General features: G+C 44.4%; 1 protein-coding gene across 2 annotated transcripts in view; it reads left to right on the top strand.

The window, feature by feature from the left end:
- hip1rb (huntingtin interacting protein 1 related b) overlaps positions 1-25,498 on the top strand; it is a 179,631-nt gene that overhangs the window by 151,271 nt on the left and 2,862 nt on the right. For both annotated transcript variants that reach the window (XM_070887784.1, XM_070887783.1), the window contains 14 exons: positions 3,983-4,084; positions 5,427-5,621; positions 6,417-6,564; positions 8,037-8,123; positions 9,384-9,491; positions 10,684-10,820; positions 11,984-12,094; positions 13,483-13,541; positions 13,675-13,705; positions 14,122-14,184; positions 15,267-15,367; positions 20,086-20,191; positions 21,151-21,274; positions 21,391-21,452. In XM_070887784.1, coding sequence (XP_070743885.1) covers positions 3,983-4,084; positions 5,427-5,621; positions 6,417-6,564; positions 8,037-8,123; positions 9,384-9,491; positions 10,684-10,820; positions 11,984-12,094; positions 13,483-13,541; positions 13,675-13,705; positions 14,122-14,184; positions 15,267-15,367; positions 20,086-20,191; positions 21,151-21,274; positions 21,391-21,452 — 1,434 coding nt within the window. The remainder of the gene's footprint in view (positions 1-3,982; positions 4,085-5,426; positions 5,622-6,416; positions 6,565-8,036; positions 8,124-9,383; positions 9,492-10,683; positions 10,821-11,983; positions 12,095-13,482; positions 13,542-13,674; positions 13,706-14,121; positions 14,185-15,266; positions 15,368-20,085; positions 20,192-21,150; positions 21,275-21,390; positions 21,453-25,498) is intronic.

The raw sequence follows: 25,498 nt of genomic DNA, 5'->3' as shown, positions 1-25,498 counted from the left end.
CTGGATCAAAAAAGGCTAAAACACTGTTGGAACATAGAAGGCATCCCCCCAAAACCAATCGCACCCCTTTCTGAGTATCATGTGGAGAGGCTCCAGCAGCATGCTCAAGTTCTGCATAAAGTTCCCAAAGTAATTGAGTAGCCCGAGAAAGGCGCGCAGTTCCGAGACATTCCGGGGCCTGGGTACCAGGCGAATCGCTTCGGTTTTGGATTCGATTGGGCGGAATCCATCAGCGGCAATCCTTCTGCCCAAAAATTCAATCTCAGGCGTGAGAAACAGACACTTGGATTTTTTAACTCTTAGGCCTACCCGATCCAATCAACTTAGTACTTCCTCAAGATTGCGGAGATGAGAGTCGGTGTCCCTGCTCGTGATGAGTATGTCATTTTGAAACACAACCGTCCCCGGGATGGACTTGAGCAGACTCACCATGTTGCGCTGGAATATAGCAGCTGCCGACCTGATGCCGAATGGGCATCGATTGTACACAAAAAGGCCTCGATGTGTGTTGATGGTGGTGAGTAGCTTAGACTCTTCGGTCAGTTCTTGCGTCATATACGCAGATGTGAGATCTAGTTTTGAGAAAAGTTTTCCTCCAGCCAATGTGGCAAATAGGTCCTCCGCTCTGGGCAGCGGGTATTGGTCCTGTAGGGAGACTCTGTTTATGGTAGATTCGCACGGATCCATCAGGCTTCATGACAGGGACGATGGGGCTTGCCCAGTCGCTGAATTCCACGGGAGAAATTAAGCCTTCCTGCAGAAGCCGGTCCAGTTCATTTTCAATCTTTTCCCTCATCACATAAGGCACAGCTCTAGCCTTGTGCTGGACCGGTCTGGCATTCTGTGTGATGTAGATTCTAACTTTAGCCCCTTTGAAGGTGCTCACACCTGGCTGAAAGAGATGTTCAAAACGGCTTAGAACTGTTGAGCAGGAGGTCCGTTCCTCTGACGACATGGCGTGAACATCATCCCATTTCCAATTAAGTTCTGCTAGCCAGCTTCTCCCCAACAGGGCTGGGAGATCCCCGGGGACAATCCACAGGGAAAGTTGGTTCACCATCCCTTTGTGTGTGACTGAGAGCATGGCGCTGCCAAGGACTGGGACGATTTCTTCAGTATAGGTCCTTAGTTTGGTGTCGATCTTCGTGAGTTTTGGCTTTTGTGCGGCCACAGCTGTTCAAATTGTTGAACGCTCATGAGGGATTCACTGGCCCCCGTGTCCAGATCCATGTTGATGGGTATCCCGTTGAGTAGAACCCTCATCATAATTGGAGGCATCTTGGTGTAAGAACAGTGGACATTGATCGTGTTGACCCGCTGTACCTCGGCGTCCCGTGCACTGTTCCAACCGTCTTCTGGTCCGCTTTCCGACCCTTCCGATTCGTATACCAGCCGAGCTGCTGTTTTTCTGCACATGCGAGCCAGATGCCCTGTGTAGTTGCAATTTCTGCAAACGGCATGCTGAAATCGACACACCCTGGTTGAGTGCCTTCCCCCACATCTCCAACACAGACCGTTTCCATTGTTTCCGAAGGATGAGCTGCTTCTGGCTGATCTCACTTGAGCTTCTCTCAATCTGTTGTTGATTGCTCGCATTGTGGGTTGATGAGGTATGATCGGCCGTCCATGTGGCCCTTGATTTTGATGGCTTCTGGCGCCACTGACTGCTGTTGAAGGCCTGCTCTCCTGCCTTTGTCTGTGTGTGGGGGTAGCGGTTTGTTTCACAATGTGAACCCCTTGTTCCGATGCCTTGTTGGTTGTCGTACCCGAAGTATAGATCAGCCTCGTTTCTTCTTCGCCTGCCAAGAACGTCTGTGTGACCAGTGCTGCTGCCTCTTGAGTCAAGTTCTTAGTCTCTATAAGCTTTCAGAATATGGCCTGCGTGGCCTATTCCTTCAATAAAAAAAGTCTCTCAGTACTTCTCTCCTTAGTTCATCGAGGAACTCACATGAACTAGCCAGCTTCCGAAGTTCCGCCACGAAGTCGGGTATGCTTTGGCCCACACAGCATCTGTAGTTGTAGAACCTGTGTCTGGCCATGTGTAGGCTGCTCACTGGCTTCAGGTGGTCGCTCACCAGTGTGATCAACTCCTCAAACTACTTGCTTGCTGGTTTCTCGGGTGCCAGCAGGTCTTTCATTAAAGCGTATGTTTTCGAGCCACAGCTGGTCAAGAGATGGGCTCTTCTCTTGTCTGCCTTATCGTCGCCCAGCCAGTATTTGGTCACAAAGCTTTGCTGGAGCCTTTCTATAAAGTCATCCCAATTGTCTCCAGCATTGTATTTCTCAGCTGAGCCATTCTGTGGATTCTGTGATCCCGTAACTCGTCGCCACTGTTAAGTCCTGACTCTAATGTACTGACTTACACGAGACACATGCTGAAGTCAAGGTCACTCAGGACCTGCACCTTTAATTCCAGCTCTCCAGTGCTGCACTTGCCTGAGACCTCTCTTTACATACCTCAGTGGGACAGGTATGGAGTGTCTCCTGCAAGTGCACCCCTGGTGGTAAGGTATGCTTATTGTTACAGGTCATATCCAGTTACAGTCATGTATAGCATGGTAAGATACAGTTATATACAGTAATGTGGGATACATGACACATGCAAGTAAAGACAATCCTATTGTGTGGTGCATCACATAGCTTTACTGCTCCGGTAAAGTTACAGTTTGATAAACTCATTAATGGATCGACCTGCCAGTGCTATTATATTGCAAAATGTCATTTAATCTGCCTTTGACTACTTAAATGCTTTATCATATGACGACACCTCCTTGTAAAAGATGTGATACGGATTATAATGTCACTCTATCCATGTAATGGAAATGATCTTTTTTTACCCTCTCTGCAATCTTTCCTGGATGATGCTCATCCTTGACACTCAACCATGGTTAGGGCTTTTTGAGCTAGGTAGCACCCTCTAGTGTCAAAATTCAGTTTAGCTGCCAAATAATTTCTTGGCCTGAGTTTCACCTGGCAGTGAATTCATCAACTTTTTCAAAAACATCCCGCCTTGAGCGGGATTCTAATTTAATTGACATCTTCGACCAATTTATGTTAAATGAAGCAACAAGCTACATTTCCACACTGCTCCTCATAAACAGAAAGGCATCTCAACGTGCTTTCCACGATGGTGGAAACAGCAACATTTTATGTTTCTCTAGAAGCTGTCTCCAGCTTACAAAATAGTCATTGATACCCAGTGACACGTGCAGGAACCTCACGGGAGAATAGGTGGAAGCAAGTGGTACGATTCACTATTTAACAAATAAGAGATTGTAGCCTTACCTCAATAGTCCGTGGTGCCCAAGGATCAGTGAAGGCCACAGCATGGAGAACAGTCGAATGGATAGAGTGACAAAGGTATCAACTTCTGTGTGATGGAGTCTTAGCCATGGGTGAAATAAACATACTCGCTGCTCCTTCACTGCATGTTCTGTTCTTTCATAGGTAAAAATATTATAGAGACAGCATTATCTTGAATTGCCTGATAATATCTCCTGTTCCCTTTATGGGTGTCTCTGTTGCCCCTTGTTATTGTCTCAGAAATGCTTACCATTTTCACTTGAGTGACGGCTCATGTATTTTAAGATGCAGGATGGAGAACAATCAAACGGTCCAATTAACAATTGCCTACTTGCATAGCACATTCTGAAAATACACTTTAGTAACGTGTAGCAACTAGTTAGAGCAGAAGTTTATTCTCCTGAATTGGCCCATGATCCTTAAACATCATATATAAAATATCTACCGGCATCTCTTTTTTGCTTCTTGTTGGTGCGATTGCTTTGCATTAAGATCCTAGTTACAGGTTACCTGGGACAGATGTGTATAGAGCTAATTCTTGTATGACCGTGTAAAGTTCAACTCTAGCCATATTGTGACTGGCAGCTCGTGGCTAGTCTTCCGAGTCATGGAACCTGCAGGGTTACAATGTCTGCGTGAGCTGTGTTACCCTGACATTGCCTAATATCCATATTTACAGCTGGAGGACCAGAGCTTTATAATGGAGCAACTGAAAAGGGAACTGGATGCCAGCAAGGAAGAACTGTCTACCATCCACGGCTCGCTGCGGAACTCTGAACAGGTACAAACTAGCACGCGGCCAGGAGCAAGAGTGACCGAATGGAAATGCTGCATTTATTTTTCCTTCCATTTTCTTCCCCTCTACTCGGGAAGGTGCTGACTCATGTTGGGGTACAGCTCTATGGCTGCTAACCATTCCTTGGTACCTCACCCTTCTTGGCCATTCTGAAATCGTGAGCCTGTACAGTTGAGTATTGGCAGGCTGTTTGAACATGGGAGAGATCATGACGAAGCCTGATCCAACAGACACGCACATTCCACCATGAACCACTGGATGGCAACCTGGAACAGCGATTGTGGCTGTTTCCCCCGCCCACCTCAGTGGGTAGCACTCTTACTTCTGAGCCAAGCGGTTGTGGGGTCAAGTCTCACTCCAGAGACTTAAACACAAAAATCTAGGCTGACATTCCAGTGCAGTGCTGAGGGAGTGCTGCACTGTCAGAGGTGCCGTCTTTCAGATGAGACTTTAAACCAAGGCCTTGTCTGCCCTCTCAGGTGGATGTAAAAGATCCCAAGGCACGATTTCAAAGAAGTGAAGGGGAGTTATCCTGGCTAATATTTATGCCTTAATCAACATCACTAAAAACAGATTATCTAGTCATTATCACATTGCTGTTTGTGGGAGCTTGCTGTGCACAAATTGGCTTTCGCTTTTCCTATATTACAACAGTGACTACACTCCAAAAGTACATCATTGGCTGTAAAACGCTTTGGGACATCCTGAGGTCACGAAAGGCGCAATACGAATGCAAGTCTGTCTTTAGCTCAGGGGCAAGACGACCCCTCGTATTCCGCCAATGACCTCCCCAGCTGACACCGTCTGCCTCGGCATGGAGCAGCAATCTGCCCGCTCTATATCACTCAGTTTCAGACTGGATGGTGTATTGATTTTCTGACTGACTGAGAACTTTTGAAGTCACTATTTTAAAAGGAATGTTTCCTCATTAGTGTTTGGAGAGGAGGATTATGGGACAATGCTGGCACAAGTCCTACTCCAACACCCTAAGTTGATACATTGATCTGCATCATCAAAATTGCTAACTTAATTGAAATAGAAACATTTGCAGGGCTATGGTGAAAGAACAGGGAAGTGGGACTAATTGGACAACTCTTTCAAAAAGCTGGCTCAGGCACGATGGGCCGAATGGCCTCCTGTGCTGTATGATTCTATGTAAGGAGAGTTTTGATTTTGTCATCTGAAGCAGAAATTGTTCCAATTCTGTGTTTAATTCTGACAGAAATGGAGATTCATTTTACGACTAAAGTAGATGAACTGATCTTGGAATTCATTAACTATAATTAGTACCGTACATAGTAATCAGAGTTTGGTACTTTGTTTGCAGACAGGTTCTGAGATGAGTTCCAGACTGCAGAGCCTTGAGGCAGAGAAGGACAATCTGAGGAAAACTGTGGCTGAGAAGGAGGAAGAAGCATACTCACTGAGGAACACGATTCAGGAGAAGGAGAGCATGATGCGTAGCGAGAACGAAAAGAGCTCTAGGGACCTGGAGGAGCTCCAAAGCAAATTGATGGAGAAGGTCAGAATCCACGGAAATTATTATTCTACCTTTAGGTCGCCTGCTTTATATTTACTATATAGGTGTCAGCCATGGCACAGTGATCACACTCTTCCTCCGTGTCAAAGGTCATGTGTTCAATCCTCACTCCAGAGACTTGAGCACGAAATCTAGGTTGACACTTCAGTACGGAACTGAGGGAGTGCTGCATTGTCTGAAGTGCCACCTTTCAGATGAGACGTAAAAGATCCCATAGCACTATTAGAAGAGTAGGGATGTTCTCCCTGGTGTCTTGGCCAACATCCCTCAACCAACACCACTCAAACTAATAATTAGCCATTTTCTCATTCCTGTTTGGGACTTTGCTGTGCACAAATTGGCTGCAATGTTTCCCTACATTACAACACTAACCAAACATCAAAAAGTACTTCTGTGGCTGTGAAGTGATTTGAGACATTCTGAGGATGTGAAAGATGCTAAATAAATTACTTTTTCTTTTTTCTCTTTCTTTCTCTTTCTCATTCTCTGTCTCTCTCTCTAAATTCTCTTTCTCTAAATTCTCTCTCAATCTCTCTCTCTTTCTTTCTCTCTGAATTCTCTCACTCTCTCTGTTTATTATTTATCTCTTTCTCTCTCTCTCTCTCTCTCTCTCAATTCTCTCTCTCTGAATTCTCGCTTTCTCTCTGAATTCTCTCTCTCTATCTTTCTCTGAGTTCTCTTGCTTTCTTTGAATTCTAGTCTGGTTAATCATCAAGGGCTGGAAATAACAGTATAAATAAAAACTGACTGATTACTGTATTTTGATTCGCATTTTAGGCTAATCGAGAGCAGTTGCTTCAGCAGAAGCTTCTAGATGAACAGTTTTACCTGATCCAGGGAACTGTAAGGGAAGCTGAGAACATCATTCAAGATGCTGTGGCGAAACTCGATGATCCACTTCACATTAGATGCACCAGCTCACCAGGTAGAAGCACTTTCTCTTTGTCACTTCCGTCATGTGGCATTTTGTTAGCGGAAGTGCAAGGAAGCTGTACGTTTTGGGGAGAATAAAATGGTTTCTAAGCGTACAAAAACATTCTTTGTAAGAATGCTAGCGAATGTTTTTAACGGGACACTGTTGTGATAAAAACTGTTCATTAAAATGCTTGTTTACAACTGTATGCCACAATGACCGAAATCACATTGAAATCCATCATTGTGTCGTGGCCAAAGTGGCACCTGATGATCCCGGCTTGTTCAACTCCCGTTATGATGAAGGTGGTGCTCCTTTACAAATATTTCCATCTATTTTTACCCACCAATTATGTGACTCCATATTCCATGCTCCAACAGAAACAGTTACTGAGTGATGTTTGATTATATTATAACAGGATGTGTGTAAGTAACATTGGGAATATTTCCCCACATTACATCTCCTCCTCGTGTTCCCACACGCAGAGAAGCTTCGCCAACAATGCTGGGTGCTTTTTGGATGCTTGACGCAAGGAAGAGGTTGCATAGCCGAAGGGAGGACTGAGTGATAAACTGTGAAGTCATGAGAAGGGGTGACTTGCATTGTTCTATTTATCCCACAGGATCTGTCACTCATTTAAAACCAACCGCACTAAACTCTGACAGGGAGCGGGCCTCTGCTTGGTGCATTTTGCACGCACCGTACTCCGTGGTGGCTGCTCCCATATCAATGCACCAGCGCTATGTGATGGGCCCCCAGCTCCAAGGTGACGCCCTACAATCTTTCTCCCTTAGTTAATGAACTTCAAACTCTTCCACACCAGCACCGAGCTCCACAGAACCCGCGGTTTCTGTCACATTCCTTCGATGACATTTTTGGAGCAGCTCTACAGTATTCATTTGTTGAGAAATCTCCAGCCCACATCCTCACAGAATCAACTTTCCCACCACTTCATTTTTTTCTGTATCTTCTACCCCAGTTACCAAACCAATTCCTCACACTGAAGCAAAAGACGCAATTCTATCCTGCCCTTCATTACCACAAAGTGTTCTAGTGAGCAGGCTGATTATAAGTAACAAGTTCACAGGTTCTGCCTCTTCTCTTGTGCGATATTTATAGGGTGCTATAGTGTACCTGTTACTAAAATAGACCACTTATTATCCAACTCGCCACAAGCGATATTACAGGAGGTCCGCCAGTAATACAATTTAGTAAAACAAATATAGTGGCCCTCTTCCCCTGGCATTTCCTGTGTGTTCCTGATCGCCGAATGGTGCCTGGAGAGTAGGTGAGTCATGAAGCTCCCGCATAACCCATCCTGGAGCAGCTGAGGTCCAGCAGTGCCAGTTTCAAGTAGGCTAGTAGTTGAGATGGTATTGTGGGAATGTGTGATTGCTCCCAAACCCTGTCCTGTACTCTACGTATTTCACCCAGGTCTGGGGCAAAACCAAACAAAGGGTCCTGATCTTGTCCATCTCCTGTAGATTACCTCATCAACAGGGCAGAGGCTGCCCTGGAGTCGGTGAACTTGATGCAACAAGGACACTCCCACTACTTGAAGAACATGGCAGGTATGCTCACCTCAACCTCGGACACACACGGCTCAGATTCTATAAGGGCAGCATTTAATTATTTGGCAAGTCAAGATTCTGACTACCAAATTGTATTTTGATTATTTCTTTTGAAGGTGGATATAACTCCCTTTTTAAATATTTCTTCTCCCCGTTCTCTTTATCTTGGGTCTGCCTGTGCTGTGCCCTCCCAGCTGAACAAGTGCACAGCCTGCTCCCAGGTGTTCACTAATACAATTCTGGCTATTCCACCTTAAACAAACATACAAATATACAAACAATGATGGACAGCTAAAGACCCTCTGGTCTATCCAGCCTATCCCACATAATTGTGATACCTTGTGCATCACAATATCTACTCTCCACCCTACCCGAAACCATGTGATCTCCTGGGAGAGGTTAAAAAAAAACCCTGGCCAATTCGGGGGGAAAAAATCTGGAAAATTCCTCTCCAACCCATCAAGGCGATCAAAACTAGTCCAGGAGATCATGCTGGTCCTGAATTCCCCACAGTACCTACCTTCTGTAAGAGGTGATCGCTGCCCCAGCCAGAAATGTATCACAGAAGGTCTATTTAGATCCCCCTCCCCTTATAACATCCTGCTGTGGTAAGATTCAATGGATGCTGGTCCCCCAACAGCGCCTTGTCCAAGTTGTCATTTGTGACTCTACAGATTTCCAGACTATTCAACTGTGGAGGCCATCACAGCCAAGCTTAATCCTGCCTTCAGTTAGTGAACAAGTGCACTATCCAGCAGAGGGTGACTAGACCAGGGAGCTTGGCTATTGCGTCTCCTCCCATAGTCCAAGGATATGGGGGCCTGGTGTAACTGAGGATCCTATTTCAGCTCCCCCCCACTTAGATCCATTAACGTGAACCAGGCATGGGATTGAAGCTGGGCCCTTCCTCATCTTTATGTCTCAGTGCCAAACCATGCAGTGGTTTACACGCAAAGTCATTAAGGAGCCCAGATTTATGAAGACTAGATATAATTTCAAAAATACCTTGTATACCCTGTTAATAAAAATTAATGGTTGATGCGAGAGTAAATTACAAGCGTGAAGGAGGTCCCACTTTGCTAGTTTTTAATCCAACATTGTTTCTGAACTGCATACATGTCTGTAATTCACCCCTATTCTATGCATAATATAGTATTAATAATATTATTAAACAAATCTGGTTTGGGACACTCCACGTATAATATTCACTTCAACCTTCCCCTTCATTGTCTCTGAAACTCTCTTCCTTTGTTCCTGCAGATGCCAGTGGCCTCCTACAAGGATTGACCAGGTTTGCACATCTGACTGCTGACACCATAGTAAACGGTAGTGCCACATCACACCTGGCCCAAACTGATCACGCTGACAGTAAGTACTGAACCCAGCCACTCCTGGAGTTCATTATTGCAACACTTTTATCTGCAGGGATGCTGATTTTACAGACCCCTTTCTCCAGTGCCCAGAGAGCATGTTGTCGAACGATCCACTTTAAGTCACAATGATGTCAGCGGGCGGAATCGGGCCATCACAAGGTAAATGAGGTGAGGTAACTGCCAGGGGCCCACAAAGGAAGCTGGGTAAAAACTGCAAATGGACAAATCAAGGGCAGATGGAATTCAGTACAGACAAGTGCAAATACTAGACATTGGAAGGAAAAATGTGCAACACTCTCGTCTAACTTTTCAAAATGATACGATCAGCAGTAAGAAGAAAGAAAGAAAGACTTGGATTTATATAGCGCCTTTCACAACCACCAGATGTCTCAAAGCACATTAGAGCCAATGAAATACTTTTGGAGTGTAGTCACTGTTGTAATTAGGAAACATGGCAGCCAATTTGCACACAAGCAAACACCCATAAACAGCAATGTGATAATGACCAGATAATCTGTTTTATTGTGTTGATTGAGGGATAAATATTGGGCAGGACACTGGGGATAACTCCCTTGCACTTCTTTGAAATAGTGCCATGGGATCTTTTACATCCACTTGAGAGAGCAGACAGGGCCTCAGTTTAACATCTCATCTGAAAGACAGCACCTCTGACAGTGCAGCACTCCCTCAGCACTGCACTGGAGTGTCAGCCTAGATTTATGTGCTCAACTCCCTGGAGTGGTACTCAAACCCACAATCTTCTGACTCAGAAGCAAGAGTGCTACCCACTGAGCCACAGCTGACACAGTAATAGGAAAAAGATACTTAGCCTTTGTCCCCTCCCCACGAGAGAGGTGATTTGTGGTGGTTACAGTGGAACATTGAATAATTTTTCCACAGTTACTGCACCAAGTACTCCTTGGCACTGGGGGAACCCGCCTGTATACTGTGGATCTGTCCTAACTGAAAGTGGGTATAAAGCAAAACTGCAGCATGAGACATTTGCATCATCCTTACTGCCTGGTCAAGAGCAATTCTCAGGTAATTGCCAATCTCATGGTGGGACTTCCTAAATATTTCACTTAAAATCGGAACCTTTCAGCCGAACAGATGACGCAGGAGCTCTGTGCAGCAGCTGCTTAGTTTTTAAAAATGAATTTATGTTTGTATTTTTTTCATCCCTTAAGGACTGACCGACAACTGCAGGGAGTGTGGGAGTGAGAGCCTGCGCTATCTGAATGACTTGAAGGATAAACAATCGGTTGCCCATGCAGACCCAGCTGCTGTGAGGAGAGTGATGCAGCGTATTCTTGACCTGGGACAGGTACGGTCAATCCAGGGCTCTCAACTGAGAAGGTGACATCTTAAGTGGGCTCTGGGAAGCCCGATAACATGGTATATCGGAACTTCCGGGAAACGTGTGACACAGTTCACGTGAAGAGCTTCTTGTTCAATTCACTGTGTTGGGAGTTTAGGGTACTCTTCGGGAATGGATATTAAATTGGCTGCAAGGTAAAGATCCATCTGCTGTGAAGTTGATGACTGCATTAAATGGGAATGCATTGCCTGCATCAACAAGGACTATTGCTTTGCTTTTTAATATTCTTCAGCTGAGGTATACATGGATCAATCTAATCCCATGCTACATGGTCTGAGCAGGTTGCATTGATTTCCTCTAATGCTGTGATAATGCAGGCACTGGGCTATCGGTCAGGGACCAGCAGAGTGCAGTATGTAGCTGACAGTGTTGTACTGTGGCTGCTCTGGAGGTCAGGAGAGAACTCCGTGGAACATAGGAACAGGAGTAGGCTTTGAACCTGTTCCGCCATTCAATTAGATTATGGCTGATCTGTATCTGAACTCCATCAACCCGCCTTGGTTCTGTAACCCTTAGTACCCTGTGCTTGTGTGTTTCTTCGCGTGCACAGAACTCCACTCCCAGCCAATAAACTCGGAGTGTGCAGAGAGCAGTTGGAAGGGCCTGCTTGAATTTGTTTTTTCAGTCAGCAAACGCTTCCAAGCGCTCTCTGATGGACTTTTTTTCAGCTTATAAAATATCCAGGGACAACAAACTGTCTGCGTACTTCTTTAAACTTGCTTGTCACTGTATCCCATGGCAATCCACACCAACTGGGCCTCGGGATACTTTCTCACACCGCAGTGTTTGAATCAGATCAGATCCTGACTCCGCATCGTACTGTCATTTTTCTGGAATGGGACCTGCCGTACAGCATTGCGAAAGCGGCAGTATAACTGCAGCCTGAGAGAGGGGCAATGTTTGGTGACATTTTGTCAAATTGGATTCAGTCTGTTTATTGGCAGTTTATTTCTATTCTTACAAATATATTCATTTTATTGCAGAATAAGACTTCTTAGGAGATAAAACTTGAAATATAAAAACAAACTATTTAAGATTTATGTTCTGAATAATCATCAGTTGATATTTTCTATGAGTATTGATTGTATTTTTTGAAAACTTTCATTCAGGAATTGAGGCCTAAGAGCATTGATGTCAAACAGGAGGAACTTGGGGATATGGTGGATAAGGAGATGGCATCAACTTCCGCAGCTATTGAAGATGCAGTGAAGAGGATTGAGGTAAGCTAAGATCTGCCTCTAAAGAAAGCAGAGTCCCTTCTCTAATGGTTTTGAATCACTTCCCTGATTACATGCATAATCGTAATGCCTAATAATTTGCTTTTCGCTCAATTAAAGTCTTGAAAGGTGATTCCAGGCAGCGTCCTGCAGATTGTTCCATCTAGCTTCCTGTAGTTTGATCCCAGGCAGTGAGAGCAAAGTAATTGCCCTGAATACTCTCAAACAACAACACAATGGTATTATTGGTGATATCGATTGCTACAATTCATGTACTCGTTGGCCAAACCTGATAACGCTATATACTCATCACATGCAATTGATCGAATGTATTGATGAACTCTGAACTTAAACATCTGTAAGTGAGGGCCATGTTTTACATATGTATCTGGATCTGTTGATCGTATGTGGTGTTGATCATGGCGAATTGGAGGATATAAAGAGTTTGTGAGATGTAGTGAGGGGCACTTCAATGTGTATCTTTGTGAGTGGCTCAGTTTCTGAGGAGTCTGTTAGAAACGCTGGCAGTTTTTTTGTGCTATAGACATTTCAAATATGCCATGTATTAGATGGAAGATTTTAACATAGAATTCAGACTGAAATCTCTGTGCTTTCTGTAATTATTTCTGGTGTACAGTGGATTTTCTATCATCCTCTGGTGTGTGTATACATCATTTCATGGAGCGCCAGCTAGCAGGAGGTAGGGATCATGGGAAGGATAGTCACATGACAAGGATCCTCCGCTGTGCCATTGGGGAGAGGGCTCGGAGAAGGAAAATTGCAAAAAGTCCCGTCAGATGTTGCTCTTGGGCACCATGCTGTGGGCTGTGTGTGAACTGCAGGGGGCTGAACACTTTGTATATTACGAACAGGTCTCCACATGCATGCACTTTATAACAGGGGGCACTGGATGGTGATCAGCAGTAGAAACTCTGGCCGATTTCCTCACTTCTTCTCTGCCCGCCCCTCTCCATTCACTAGCCTAGGAACATTGAGTTAGTACCTGGTACCTTGCCGAATTGTATGCCCTATTATAACACTGCACACTTAACCACTAGCAATCACTACTATTAGAGTTTTTCCTACTGATTGTATCTTTACTTTGAATAGCTTCTTAAAAATCCATTCCATAGATTTATTGGAAATACCTGATGACCTGCCTTGTTATTCGGTATTTATTTTGCAATACTAGTCCATTCTATTTCAGAGAGTTCTGAGAAATCTGTGATTGACGTTCTTAATGATTTAAAACATGCCAATAGGGATGTGTCTAACTCACATAGTGTTGGCTAATCTTGCAGTTTGAATTGCTCTCTGGAGAGAGGAGCTGTCCAATGTATTCTGAAACTCAATGAATGTCTTCAGTTCTTGCTCTATCATTTAACCTGCAGGAAATGATGAACCAAGCCAGACAAGGAAGCTCTGGGATTAAACTTGAAGTCAATGAAAGGTTAGTCAAAATTCACCACTCATGCTTTCACCAGTCATGTACACCACCTAGTTAATTAAAACAGATTTAATTTGATTTTTACTTTTGCCAATGTGTATTGAAGCCATTTCATTCTCATTTCTGTCTGTTGCAGAATCTTAAACTCTTGCACAGATCTGATGAAGGTAAGAACTGCACCCTGTAATCTGGTGTTTATCAAATGATGAATATAATGTTCAGTTACCAGACAGTGAATCCTGCGGAAACGATGGAAACCTTGCTGCACCTATTAAAAAAATAGACTCAAATAATCAATGTTCTTTGCTTTTATTTATCTTTATAATATTTACAGCATGTAAAAGGGAATTCAGCACCTTTCATTGTAGAGCAATGTAGGAATGATGTGATGGTTATGTTTGAAGATCAGTAGTTTTATAGTAAAGTTGGTTCGTTTGAACAAATGTTCTGATGTAGCAGAAAATATGAGGTTTTGACACATTTAGTGCCCCCTGAGAAAGTGGTTCCAGAATTCGTGGTTGGCTCATCTGCAGAAGTCTATTGCCATGTCAGTAACTTAACACTGCATTCTCTCACACTTCAGGCAATAAGACAGCTGGTGGTGGCTTCAACGAGTTTGCAGAAGGAGATTGTGGAAAGTGCAAGGGTAAGGATAGCTGTCTCTGTCCACATGAGATTTCTGGGACATGGCTTCCCTAACGATCCCGCTAATGAAACACCAACACCACACAGCACCCCTCACCCCAATGATCCCGCTAATGAGCAGCATAGCCAAGGCCGCCTATTCCCATCTCCGTAACATCGTCCATCTCCGCCCTTGCCTCAGCTCATCCGCTGCTGAAGCCCTCATGCATGCCTTTGTTACCTCTAGACTTGACCAACACACTTCTGGCTGGCCTCCCACATTCTACCCTACATAAACTTGAGGTGATCCAAAACTCGGCTGCCTGTGACCTAACTGGCACCAAGTTCCGCTCACCCATCACCCCTGTGCTCGCTGACCTACATTGGCTTCCGGTTAAGCAACGCCTCGATTTCAAAATTCTCATCCTTATTTTCAAATCCCTCCTTGACCTCGCCCCTCCCTATCGCTGTAATCTCCTCCAACCCCACAACCCCTCCAAGATGTCTGCGCTCCTCTAATTCTGCCCTCTTGAACATCTCTGATTATAATCGCTCAACCATTGGTGGCCGTGCCTTCTGTTGCCTAGGCTCCAAGCTCTGGAATTCCCTGCCTAAACCTGTCCACCTCTCCTTCCTCCTTCAAGACCCTTCTTAAAACCTACCAGCTTTTGGTCATCTGCCTTAATTTCTCCTTGTGTGGCTTGGTGTCAAATATTTTGTCTCATAATACTCCTGTAACGCACCTTGGGACAGGGTCACTTCCATTTTACCCTTCAGATGCTCATACTTTGCTTTCAATTATTGGTATTATTACTGATTAAATCCCTGAGTTCAGCAATTTGACGGAAAAAGGACAGGAATTAGACCAACTATTCCATCAAGCCTGCCCCACCCAGACATGATGCAGCCTACAACCTGCCCTGCATCCCCATCACTCAATCTCCTTGGAGGACAAAAAAAAGTGCAAAACTTCTGAGGTCAATTTCAGAAAAATCTCCAGGAAATTCCTCTCACCCTGACCAGTTAAAATGATCTCACAAAGCCAGTGGTCCTTTTGACATAATTTTTGGATTCAGTTAGTGAAATAACGTTTGTCATTCACAGGGGGCAGCAACTCCGAAGGAATTCTACGCCAAGAATTCGCGTTGGACGGAAGGCCTGATCTCTGCCTCCAAAGCTGTGGGATGGGGTGCAACACAGCTGGTGTAAGTACTTGCTCCATCAGTCGGGCAGTCACTCTCACTCTTGCCCATTGATCATGAGTCATTACTGTACCATCACAATAATGGGGAGAACACTTTGTACCTGTGTTACTAGTGGTGAAGAAGAATCCTGTATCCAACAGACACGTTGGTGTCATGCAATAAGTGGGATGCTTTGTACCTGTGTTACTCGTGGTGGAGAAGATACCCATGTCCAACAGACATGTTGGTGTCATGTAATAAATGGGTGTCCTCAGATCAATCTGTGTTCAGTATAATGGAGCAATAACAGCACCACCACAGAATGGAGTGACCTGATGGTGATCTGAGCTTTTAGATATTAGACTAGTGTGGTAGGAACGAACATTTCTCTCCAATTCAGGGCCTCGGCAAAGCTCCTTCTCGCAGGTTGTTCTCTATAAGAATTCAATTTGAATCTCAGGCAGGTCTTTGCACTTGTGTCCTCGCTCCCAGTGTGCCCTTGGTTACAAGATACAGAATGACATGTAAATTAGAACATGGAAACAGGCTGCAATCAGTCCATGTTGGTGATTATCTTCCACATGAACAGTAGTCCTGGTCCCATTTACTTGGCTTGTATCCTCATCCCTTTATTCCCTTTTCCTTCAAACACCTATCTAACCCATTCTTAAATGTCAACACGGTCCCTGCTACAATTATTAACTTCGGAATTGCATTCCTCGCCTTCAAATCTCCTTATAAAAGTAGATCAATATGCGAGAGCCCAGCCAAACTTTGTCCATACTTTGTTCTTTGACAAGTGCTTTGTCACCTTGAGAATTGGCGTGTCAAAGGGAGAGTTCCACTTCATGGGTTCCTGTTATTTAAATATTGCGTAACTTCTTGATTATTTCAGAGAGGAACTTTCAGTGAAGCCAAACAAGATGGATGCTTCAACACTCTCATCTTTAGTCCTTTTTCATGTGAATCTCTTCCTCCTTGTATTCTAGTCTAAATAAAAGTTTTACATTACTTAATTCTGAAAGGGCAACTGTTAGATTCATTTAAACTTCGTGTACTGTAAGTAAACTCCCGGTATAAAGAAATAGCAAGATAATGCAGCATTTTATGGGTTGTCTGGATTTTAATGGCCCCAGGTGCAAGATTAGGAGCTTGTACCAGGACAAAGTAGCATGCTCTGTTTTATAGTGCATTGACCTGTGAATATACTCTAGAACTCCGCTCCCTTTAGCAATAGCCTGATGGCACTGGTCGTGGGCCTTTAAGAGAGTGATGTATTGAAACACCCAGTTCTCTCTCTTTCACCACTGGTGTTAATTCTTTTGAATGCAAGTCCATTTTTAAAATCTGGCTTGCTTTTGTGCTTTATGAAGTGGAGACATCTTTTACAAAAGTTCCTAAAGTTTTCAATGAGTTTACATCAGCAGCAAACCAAGGGCAGACTTTCCTGTTTCTGCAAGCCATCTCATTAAAGGCTTATTTATTCCTAGTTTGTGATCAGCATTGCTCAGAGAGAAGGAATATTTCCTGTCCCGATAATATACAAGATGTTTGCTACATATTTAAAACTAAGCAGCATTGTGATATAAAGGATTATGCTAGTGACCTACAGATGCTAAGAATGGCTGTGCCTACAGAGATTTTATATTAATATTCAAGAACACTTATTGCATTAAAACAATGAACTGCTTCATTTTGTACCACCGACCGCTGTCAGCAGTACAAAATGTAGGTAACTGCACCTTTTCACTCTTATACCTTCTCCTTGCTGTTTGATTTTTAATCCACGCTGTTCCGTAACTACCCACTAGGTGGCACATGAGAGCAATTTCTGTTTATTTTCCCCTTCCCTTCAGATTATTTTCAGTGACACTAACTCTCCGCCCCCAAGCCTGTGGGAACACAGGTGTACGTTCACGTTCCATCATAGGGACAGCCTTGGAACTGCAGCTTCCAGGCATCATGTTCATACTGGTTCAGGTGACTTCGCTCCCTCCCCCCCAAGAACCGTGAAAAGTTTCTGATAACTGTGAAATATAGTGCAGCTGGATCAAAGCCAGAGCCTTCAGTATTGAGCCGTCACATGTCCAATGTTTAACTGGGTGGTCTTGTGTTTGAGCGAACTGACCAGAAATGTCTAATCTAAACCAGACGGCAAAAGTCCATTTTTAAAAAGAGAGTAAATGACCTACTGGTCCATCCTGCTTGTCCCACGCAGTTATAATGCCTTATCCATCACAATGCATACAGCCCACCCACCATGTGGGAGTGCCCCAAAAAAAGATCAAAACCCCGGTCAATTAGGTGGGGGGGAAAGACTGGAAAATTCCACTCCGATCCCCTTAGGCGATCAGAGCTAGTCCAGGAGATCACATTGGCCCTGATTTACGGTGCCAGATAACTACCTCTTGTATCACATGATCTGTTCCCCTGCCAGGTCCAGCTCCTGTTTGAAGTAATTCCGTGAATCAATGTTCACCGCATGAGCTGGCAATCTGTTCCATGGGTCCACGATTCTCTGGGACGAGAAGAACTGCCTAACATCAAACCTAGTTCTTCCTGGTCCTCCCTAACCTATTTGTTTGAAATAATTGACAGACACACAAACACACACACACACACACTATTTTACAAGCCTCCTGAAAATTTACAGACCCAGCTGATTGAGCCTATCTGGGTAACCAAAGTGTTTTAAACTCCGAATTAATCTTGTGGGCCTCCTCTAGACTGTTTCCAAAGCCTCCACATTCCCCCAGTTTTCTGAGGCCTAACCAAGTTCTTGACAAAATGGTGTGCTGTTTTATAGTGAATTGTCCTGTGAATACACTTTAGAACTCCATTTGTTTTAGCGATAACCTCATGGCAGTGGTCACAGTCCTTTAGAGAGTGATGCACTGAAACATCCTCTCTTTCTTTCACATAGAAACATAGAAAATAGGTGCAGGAGTAGTCTATTCGGCCCTTCGAGCCTGAACCACCATTCAATAAGATCATGGCTGATCATTCACCTCAGTGCCCCTTCCCTGCTTTCTCTCCATACCCCTTGATCACTTTAGCCATAAGGGCCGTATCTAACTCCCTCTTGAATATATCCAATGAACTGGCATCAACAACTCTCTGTGGTAGAGAATTCCACAGGTTAACAACTCACTGAGTGAAGAAGTTTCTCCTCATCTCAGTCCTAAATGGCTTACCCCTTATCCTTAGACTGTGTCCCCTGGTTCTGGACTTCTCCGACATCGGGAACATTCTTCCTGCATCTAACCTGTCCAGTCCCGTCAAAATTTTATATGTTTCTATGAGATACCCTCTCATCCTTCTAAACTCCAGTGAATACAGGCCCAATCGATCCAATCTCTCCTCGTATGTCAGTCCTGCCATCCCGGGAATCAGTCTGGTGAACCTTTGCTACACTCCCTCAATAGCAAGAATGTCCTTCCTCAGATTAGGAGACCAAAACTGAACACAATATTCCAGGTGAGGCCTCAACAAGGCCCTGTACAACTGCAGTAAGACCTCCCTGCTCCTATACTCAAATCTCATAGCTATGAAAGCTAACATACCATTTGCCTTCTTCACTGCCTGCTGTACCTGCATGCCAACTTTCAATGACTAATGTACCATGACACCCAGGTCTCGTTGTACCTCCCCTTTTCCTAATCTGCCGCCATTCAGATAATATTCTGCCTTCGTGATTTTGCCACCAAAGTGGATAACCTCACATTTATTCACATTATACTGCATCTGCCATGCATTTGCCCACTCACCTAACCTGTCCAAGTCACTCTGCAGCCTCTTAGTGTCCTCCTCGCAGCTCACACCGCCACCCAGCTTAGTATCATCTGCAAACTTGGAGATATTACACTCAATTCCTTCATCTAAATCATTAACCACTGGTATTCATTCTTTCAAGTACAAGTCCATTTTTAAAATCTGGCTTGCTTCTGTGCTTTATGAAGTGGAGACACCTCTTACAAAAGTTCCTAAAGTTTTCAATGAATTTACATCAGCAACAAATCAAGGTCAGATTTTCCTGTTCCTGCGACTGGGGCTGTTGTGTTGCCAGCAAACACTGAATCATCGCCGGTTTGATTTTATGCCCATTTTAAATGAATGGACCAAAGGTGTGCGCTGCTCCTGCCCAGTTGTCCAGTATTGGCTGAGCCTATGCCAGTAACCCCAGGCGCAGGAACTGAGGAACCTGCCCTCATCATCATCATAGGCAGTCCCTCGGAATCTAGGAATACTTGCTTCCACCCGTAGCATGAGTCCTCAGGTGGCTGAACAGTCCAATAAGAGAGCCACAGTCCCTGTCACAGGTGGGACAGATAGTCGTTGAGGGAGAGCTTGGATCCCACTGTCTGCTCTGCCCTATTAACTTAAAGCAGAAAATACACAGCAAATCCACAAGCTCCTGTAAAGAGAAAAACGAGGTTAACATTTTGGGGGGTTGACAATCACAGAGCGAACGAGCCCCTTCCAGTTTCCAGTTCTGTATCAAAAGCGTTAACCCATCCTTTCTCTTTACAGATGCTTCTGGACTTGCTATGTATTGTAAGGATTTTATTTCAGATTTCCTGTATTTGAAGTGTTCTCTTATTTCTTAACATTGGTTTTGGATTTGCTAAAAGGTGGCAGCTCTCAATGTGGAGCTGAGCCTTGTTCCCAGGTGACATGGGGAGGAAATGGCGTACGGCCAAGGAATGCAAGGTCACATTCATTTCTCTTTCTGAATCCAGAGATTCAGCTGATAAAGTTGTCTTGAAGACAGGAAAATATGAAGAACTGATCGTCTGCTCACATGAGGTCGCAGCTAGCACAGCACAGCTTGTAGCTGCATCAAAGGTGAGAGGATTAAGAAAATCAGATCTTAAATATTTTTTAAAAATTCATTCACGGGATGCCCATTCCGAATTGCCCTCGAAGGTGGTGGTGAGCCACCCTATACAACTGGCTTGCTAGGTCATTGCTGTGGGTCTGGAGTCACATATAGGCCAGACCGGGTAAGGACAGCAGATTTCCTTCCCCAAAGGACATTAGTGAACCAGATAGGTTTTTACGACAATCCGGTAGTTACATGGTCCCCATTATTGATTTATTTAATTAACTGAATTTAATGGTGGGATTTGAACTTGCATCTCCAGATGATTAGGCCAGTGACATAACCACCATGCTACCGGGGAAAGGGAGAAGGGGAGGGGAGGAAATAGGTGAGGAGAAACCAATACAACAGAAATGAGGATGAGTGTGTAACACTATCATAATGAGCAAGCTGTAAAGATTTTCTTTTACATCTTTCCTTGCCAACATTCACTTGTTAAGTAGGGAGTGAGATGGCATGGTGGAGGGATTTAGGAAGAGACTTCCAGAGATGAATGGCTGAAATAACAGCCACCTCTAATGGAGCAGGATTAAGCAGTGACCCAATGTGCCCCATAAATTGATTGCAAATAGTTTTCAAATCCTTTCGTGGCATCGACACACTGTATCTCAGTGATCCCATCGAGCCGTAGACCCTACACACCCCTTCTGCTCCTCTGACACATTGTTACTCCATCATTGATGACTGTTCCTTCACCCTCTCTCTCGAAAGCCACATGCCTTTCCACCTCACACACTCTGCTGTACCCCAATCTCCAATGTTCACGTTACCTGTTTTTTTTTACCCTTCTTGGTGTCCCATTGTTTTTCTTTCCTGTTTAGGGGACTGTCATTTTTAGTTATTTGAGGTGCTCGATAGCAGTGTAGGTTAGCTGCACTTTCGAGAATTATGGTCATATCTTCCCATCATTGACATGATTTAGGTGAAAGCAGACCGGAACAGCAGAAACCTGTCCAGACTACAGCAAGCCTCCAGGCATGTGAATGAAATGGCTGCTAAAGTAATGGCTTCAACAAAATCAGGACAGGAACAAATTGAAGATAAAGGTACAGCATTCACATTAGACTTTCTGATTAAAAGATTTTGCTGACAATTTGCTATTTTACATCCTTGTGTACATTTGGATTCAGGTATTGATATCCCCCTGTTTCCTGTTCTTCAGATACTATGGATTTTTCCGGAATGTCGAGGATTAAACTTAAAAAGCAGGAGATTGAAACACAGGTAATTTTTTAAATTAGATTTGGGAGATGCTGCTTCACCAGCTGTGGACCATTGAAAGAAGGTAGTTGTACGTTTCAGGGACAGCAGCACTAAAATGCAAGTTTGAATATTTCACTTATTTCTGAAAGGACTACTTGTTTAAAAAGCAACTTCCATATTTTAGAGTTCTCTGTCATTCTGTATTTAGTTGCAGCAGACTCAAGATTGTACTGGATCGTATTCTCGCACAGAGGGACTGATATGCTACACAGCTGCCTTGGTTAACTTTACAACCTTCAGGTGTTCAAACAGAATTGGGTGCTTCTATTTGTGTTTAGTATTTATCTACCAAATTCTTTTTGGGCTGGATATTAACTCGGACGTAGGGAGACTGCTTTGAGGTCGGGGAAAACCCGGATGAACAAATTTACCGGCAGGACCTGATTTGCATTTGTTTCCCGGCCGCCTATCCAAGTAGATAGGCCTTCCGCACCAGGCCGCAGCCGAGGAGGGGGAGATGGGAAAGGATTGGGCGGGAAGAGAGGGAGGCCAGAGGGATCCACAGCAGGTGGAGGTGGAGGTGAAGAGATCAGAGGCTGCATGGAGGAGATCAGAAGACTTGTCGTCGGGGCGGGGTGGGGGGGTTGGTGAAGCAGGTAAACTAGATCCAGCAGGTAGGTGGAAAGGCCCTTACCTCCTGGATCCAACAGTCCTCATCTTCCTTTGGCCGCTGGGTTTCCCGAGGCCCGGAAAACACGGCCGTCAAGGGTTACATTTAAAAAGGTGGTTATAATGAGGCTGCATGCCTCATATTTAATATTTAAATTGACAACCCGCCTACAGCAGGCGGTTAAGAAAGCAAATGGCATGTTGGCCTTCATAGCGAGGGGATTTTTGTACAGGGGCAGGGAGGTGTTACTACACTTGTACAGGGCCTTGGTGAGGCCACACCTGGAGTATTGTGTACAGTTTTGGTCTCCTAACTTGAGGAAGGACATTCTTGCTATTGAGGGAGTGCAGCGAAGGTTCACCTGACTGATTCCCGGGATGGCGGGACTGACATATCAAGAAAGACTGGATCAACTGGGCTTGTATTCACTGGAGTTCAGAAGAATGAGAGGGGATCTCATAGAAACGTTTAAAATTCTGACGGGGCAGGTTAGATGCAGGAAGAATGTTTCCAATGTTGGGGAAGTCCAGAACCAGGGGTCACAGGCTAAGGATAAGGGGTAAGCCATTTAGGACCGAGATGAGGAGAAACTTCTTCACCCAGAGAGTGGTGAACCTGCGGAATTCTCTACCACAGAAAGTTATTTAGGCCAATTCACTAAATATATTCAAAAAGGAGTTAGATGTAGTCCTTACTACTAGGGGGATCAAGGGGTATAGCGAGAAAGCAGGAATGGGGTACTGAAGTTACATGTTCAGCCATTGAACTCATTGAATGGCGGTGCAGGCTTGAAGGGCCGAATGGCCTACTCCTGCACCTATTTTCTATGTTTCTATGTTTCAATGCAAGTATATCCTTCAGCCGCCTGAGGAAAAGTGTGTTTGAAGACCAGGCCCTCAAAACTGCCACTAAGCTCTTGGTTTACAGGGCTGTAGTAATACCTGCCCTCCTGTATGGCTCAGAAACAAGTTGCTAGAGAAATATCACCAACGATGTCTCCGCAAGAGCCTACAAATTCCCTGGGAGGACAGGCACACCAACATCAGCGTCCTCATTCAGGCTAACATCCCCAGCATTGAAGCACTGATCACACTCGATCAGCTCCGCTGGGCATGCCACATAGTCCGCATGCCAGACACGAGATTCCCAAAGTAAATGCTCTACTCGGCACTCCTTCACGGCAAACGAGCCAAAGGTGGGCAGCAGAAACGCTACAAGGACAACCTCAAAGCCTCCCCGATAAAGTGCGACATCCCCACTGACACCTGGGAGTCTCTGGCCCAAGACCACCCTAAGTGGAGGAAGTGCATCAGAGAGGGCGCTGAGCACCTCGAGTCTCAACACCGAGAGCATGCAGAAATCAAGTGCAGGCAGCGGAAAGAGTGTGCGGCAAACCTGTCCCACCCACCCCTTCCCTCAATGACCATCTGTCCCACCTGTGACAGAGTCTGTGGCTCTCGTATTGGACTGTTCAGCCACCAAAGAGCTCACTTCAGGAGTGGAAGCAAGTCTTCCTCGATCCCGAGGGGACAGCCTATGATGATGATCCTTCCTTAAATACGGAGACCAAAACTGTACACAGTACTCCAGGTATGGCCTTCACCAATACCCTGTACAGTTGTAGCAGGACTTCTCTGCTTTTATACTCTATCCCCCTTGCAATAAAGGCCAACATTCCATTTGCCTTCCTGATTACTTGCTGTACCTGCATACTAACTTTTTGTGTTTATGCACAAGGACCTGCAGATCCCTCTGTACTGCAGCACACTGCAATTTTTCTCCAGTTAAATTATAATTTTCAGGAGTTAAAATACCCCCCTTTGTTCAGATTAAAGTTCTATATAAATGAGACAAGCAGTGTTGTGTACCAGTGTTGTGCATTCTGTAATCACTAAACAAGTATCCTACAGGGTTTAGTTTTTGACTTTATGAGCAACATCCATCACTTAAATGCAACCAAGTTTGTGTGCAGAGAACTATGAACATTATCATAGAAATTTACAGCACAGAAGGAGGCCATTTCGGCCCATCGTGTCCACACTGGCAAACGAAGGGCTATCCAGCCTAATCCCACTTTCCAGCTCTTGGTTCCTAGCCCTATAGATTACAGCACTTCAAGTGCACATCCAAGTACTTTTTAAATGTGGAGAGAGTTTCTGCCTCTACCACCATTTCAGGCATTGAGTTACAGACCTCCACCACCCTCGGGGAGAAGAATTTTCCCTCTAAACCTTTTACCAATTACTTTAAATTTATGCCCCCTGTTTGTTGATCCCTCTGTATTATCTATGCTATCTAGGCCCCTCATAATTTTATACAGCTCAATATGGTCACCCCTCAGCCTCCTCTGCTCCAGCGTATCCAATCTTTCCTCATGGCTAAAATTCTTCAGTCAAGGCAATATCCTGGTAATCTCCTTTGTACCCTCTCTAATTCAATCACATTTTCCCTGAAATGTGGTGACCAGAACTGCACACAGTACTCTAGCTGTGGACTAATCAGTGTTTTATACAGTTCAAGCATAACCTCCCTGCTCTTATATTCTATGCCTCAGCTAATAAAGGCAAGTATTCTGCATGCCTTCATAACTACCTTATCTACCTGGCCTGCTACCTTCAGGGATTTGTGGACATGTCCCTTTATTCCTCTACACTTTTCAGTGTCCTACCATTTATTGTGTATTCCCTTGCCTCGTTAGACCTCCCCAAATGCATTACCTCACCCTTCTCCGGATTGAATTTCATTTGCCACTGTTCTGCCCACCTGACCAGTTCATTGATATCTTCCTGCAGTCTACAGCTTGCTTCTTCATTATCAATTTTAGTTTCATCTGCAAATTTCTTAATCATACCCCCTACATTCAAGACTAAAGCATTGATACATAGCACAAAGAGCAAGGGATTAGTACTGAGCTCTGCAGAACCCCACTGGAAACAGCCTTTCAGTCACAAAAAGACCCATCAACCATTATCCTGCCTTAGCCAATTTTGGATCCAACTAGCCATTTTGCCTTGGATCCCATGGGCTTTTACTTTCGTGACCAGTCTGCCATGTGCGACCATATCAAAAGTCTTGATAAAATCCATATACACTACATCAAATGCACTATGACCCTCCTGGTTTATTCCTCAAAAAATGCAATTAAGTTAGTCAGACACAACCTTCCCTTAACAAATACATGCTGATTGTCCTTGATTAATCCGTGTCTTTCTAAATGAAGATTTATCCTGTCCCACAGAATTTTTTCTAATAATTTTGCCACCACCGAGTTAGGCTGACTGGCCTGTAATTACTTGGTCTATCCCCTTCTCCCTTTTTAAACAAAAGTACAATGTTAGCAGTCCTCCAGCACCACACCAATAGCCAGAGAGAATTGGAAAATGGTTAGAGCCACTGC

The sequence above is a fragment of the Pristiophorus japonicus genome, chromosome 8 (assembly GCF_044704955.1).
Source record: "Pristiophorus japonicus isolate sPriJap1 chromosome 8, sPriJap1.hap1, whole genome shotgun sequence".
Lineage (NCBI taxonomy): Eukaryota > Metazoa > Chordata > Chondrichthyes > Pristiophoridae > Pristiophorus > Pristiophorus japonicus.
This window is presented reverse-complemented; position numbering and strand designations above follow the sequence as displayed.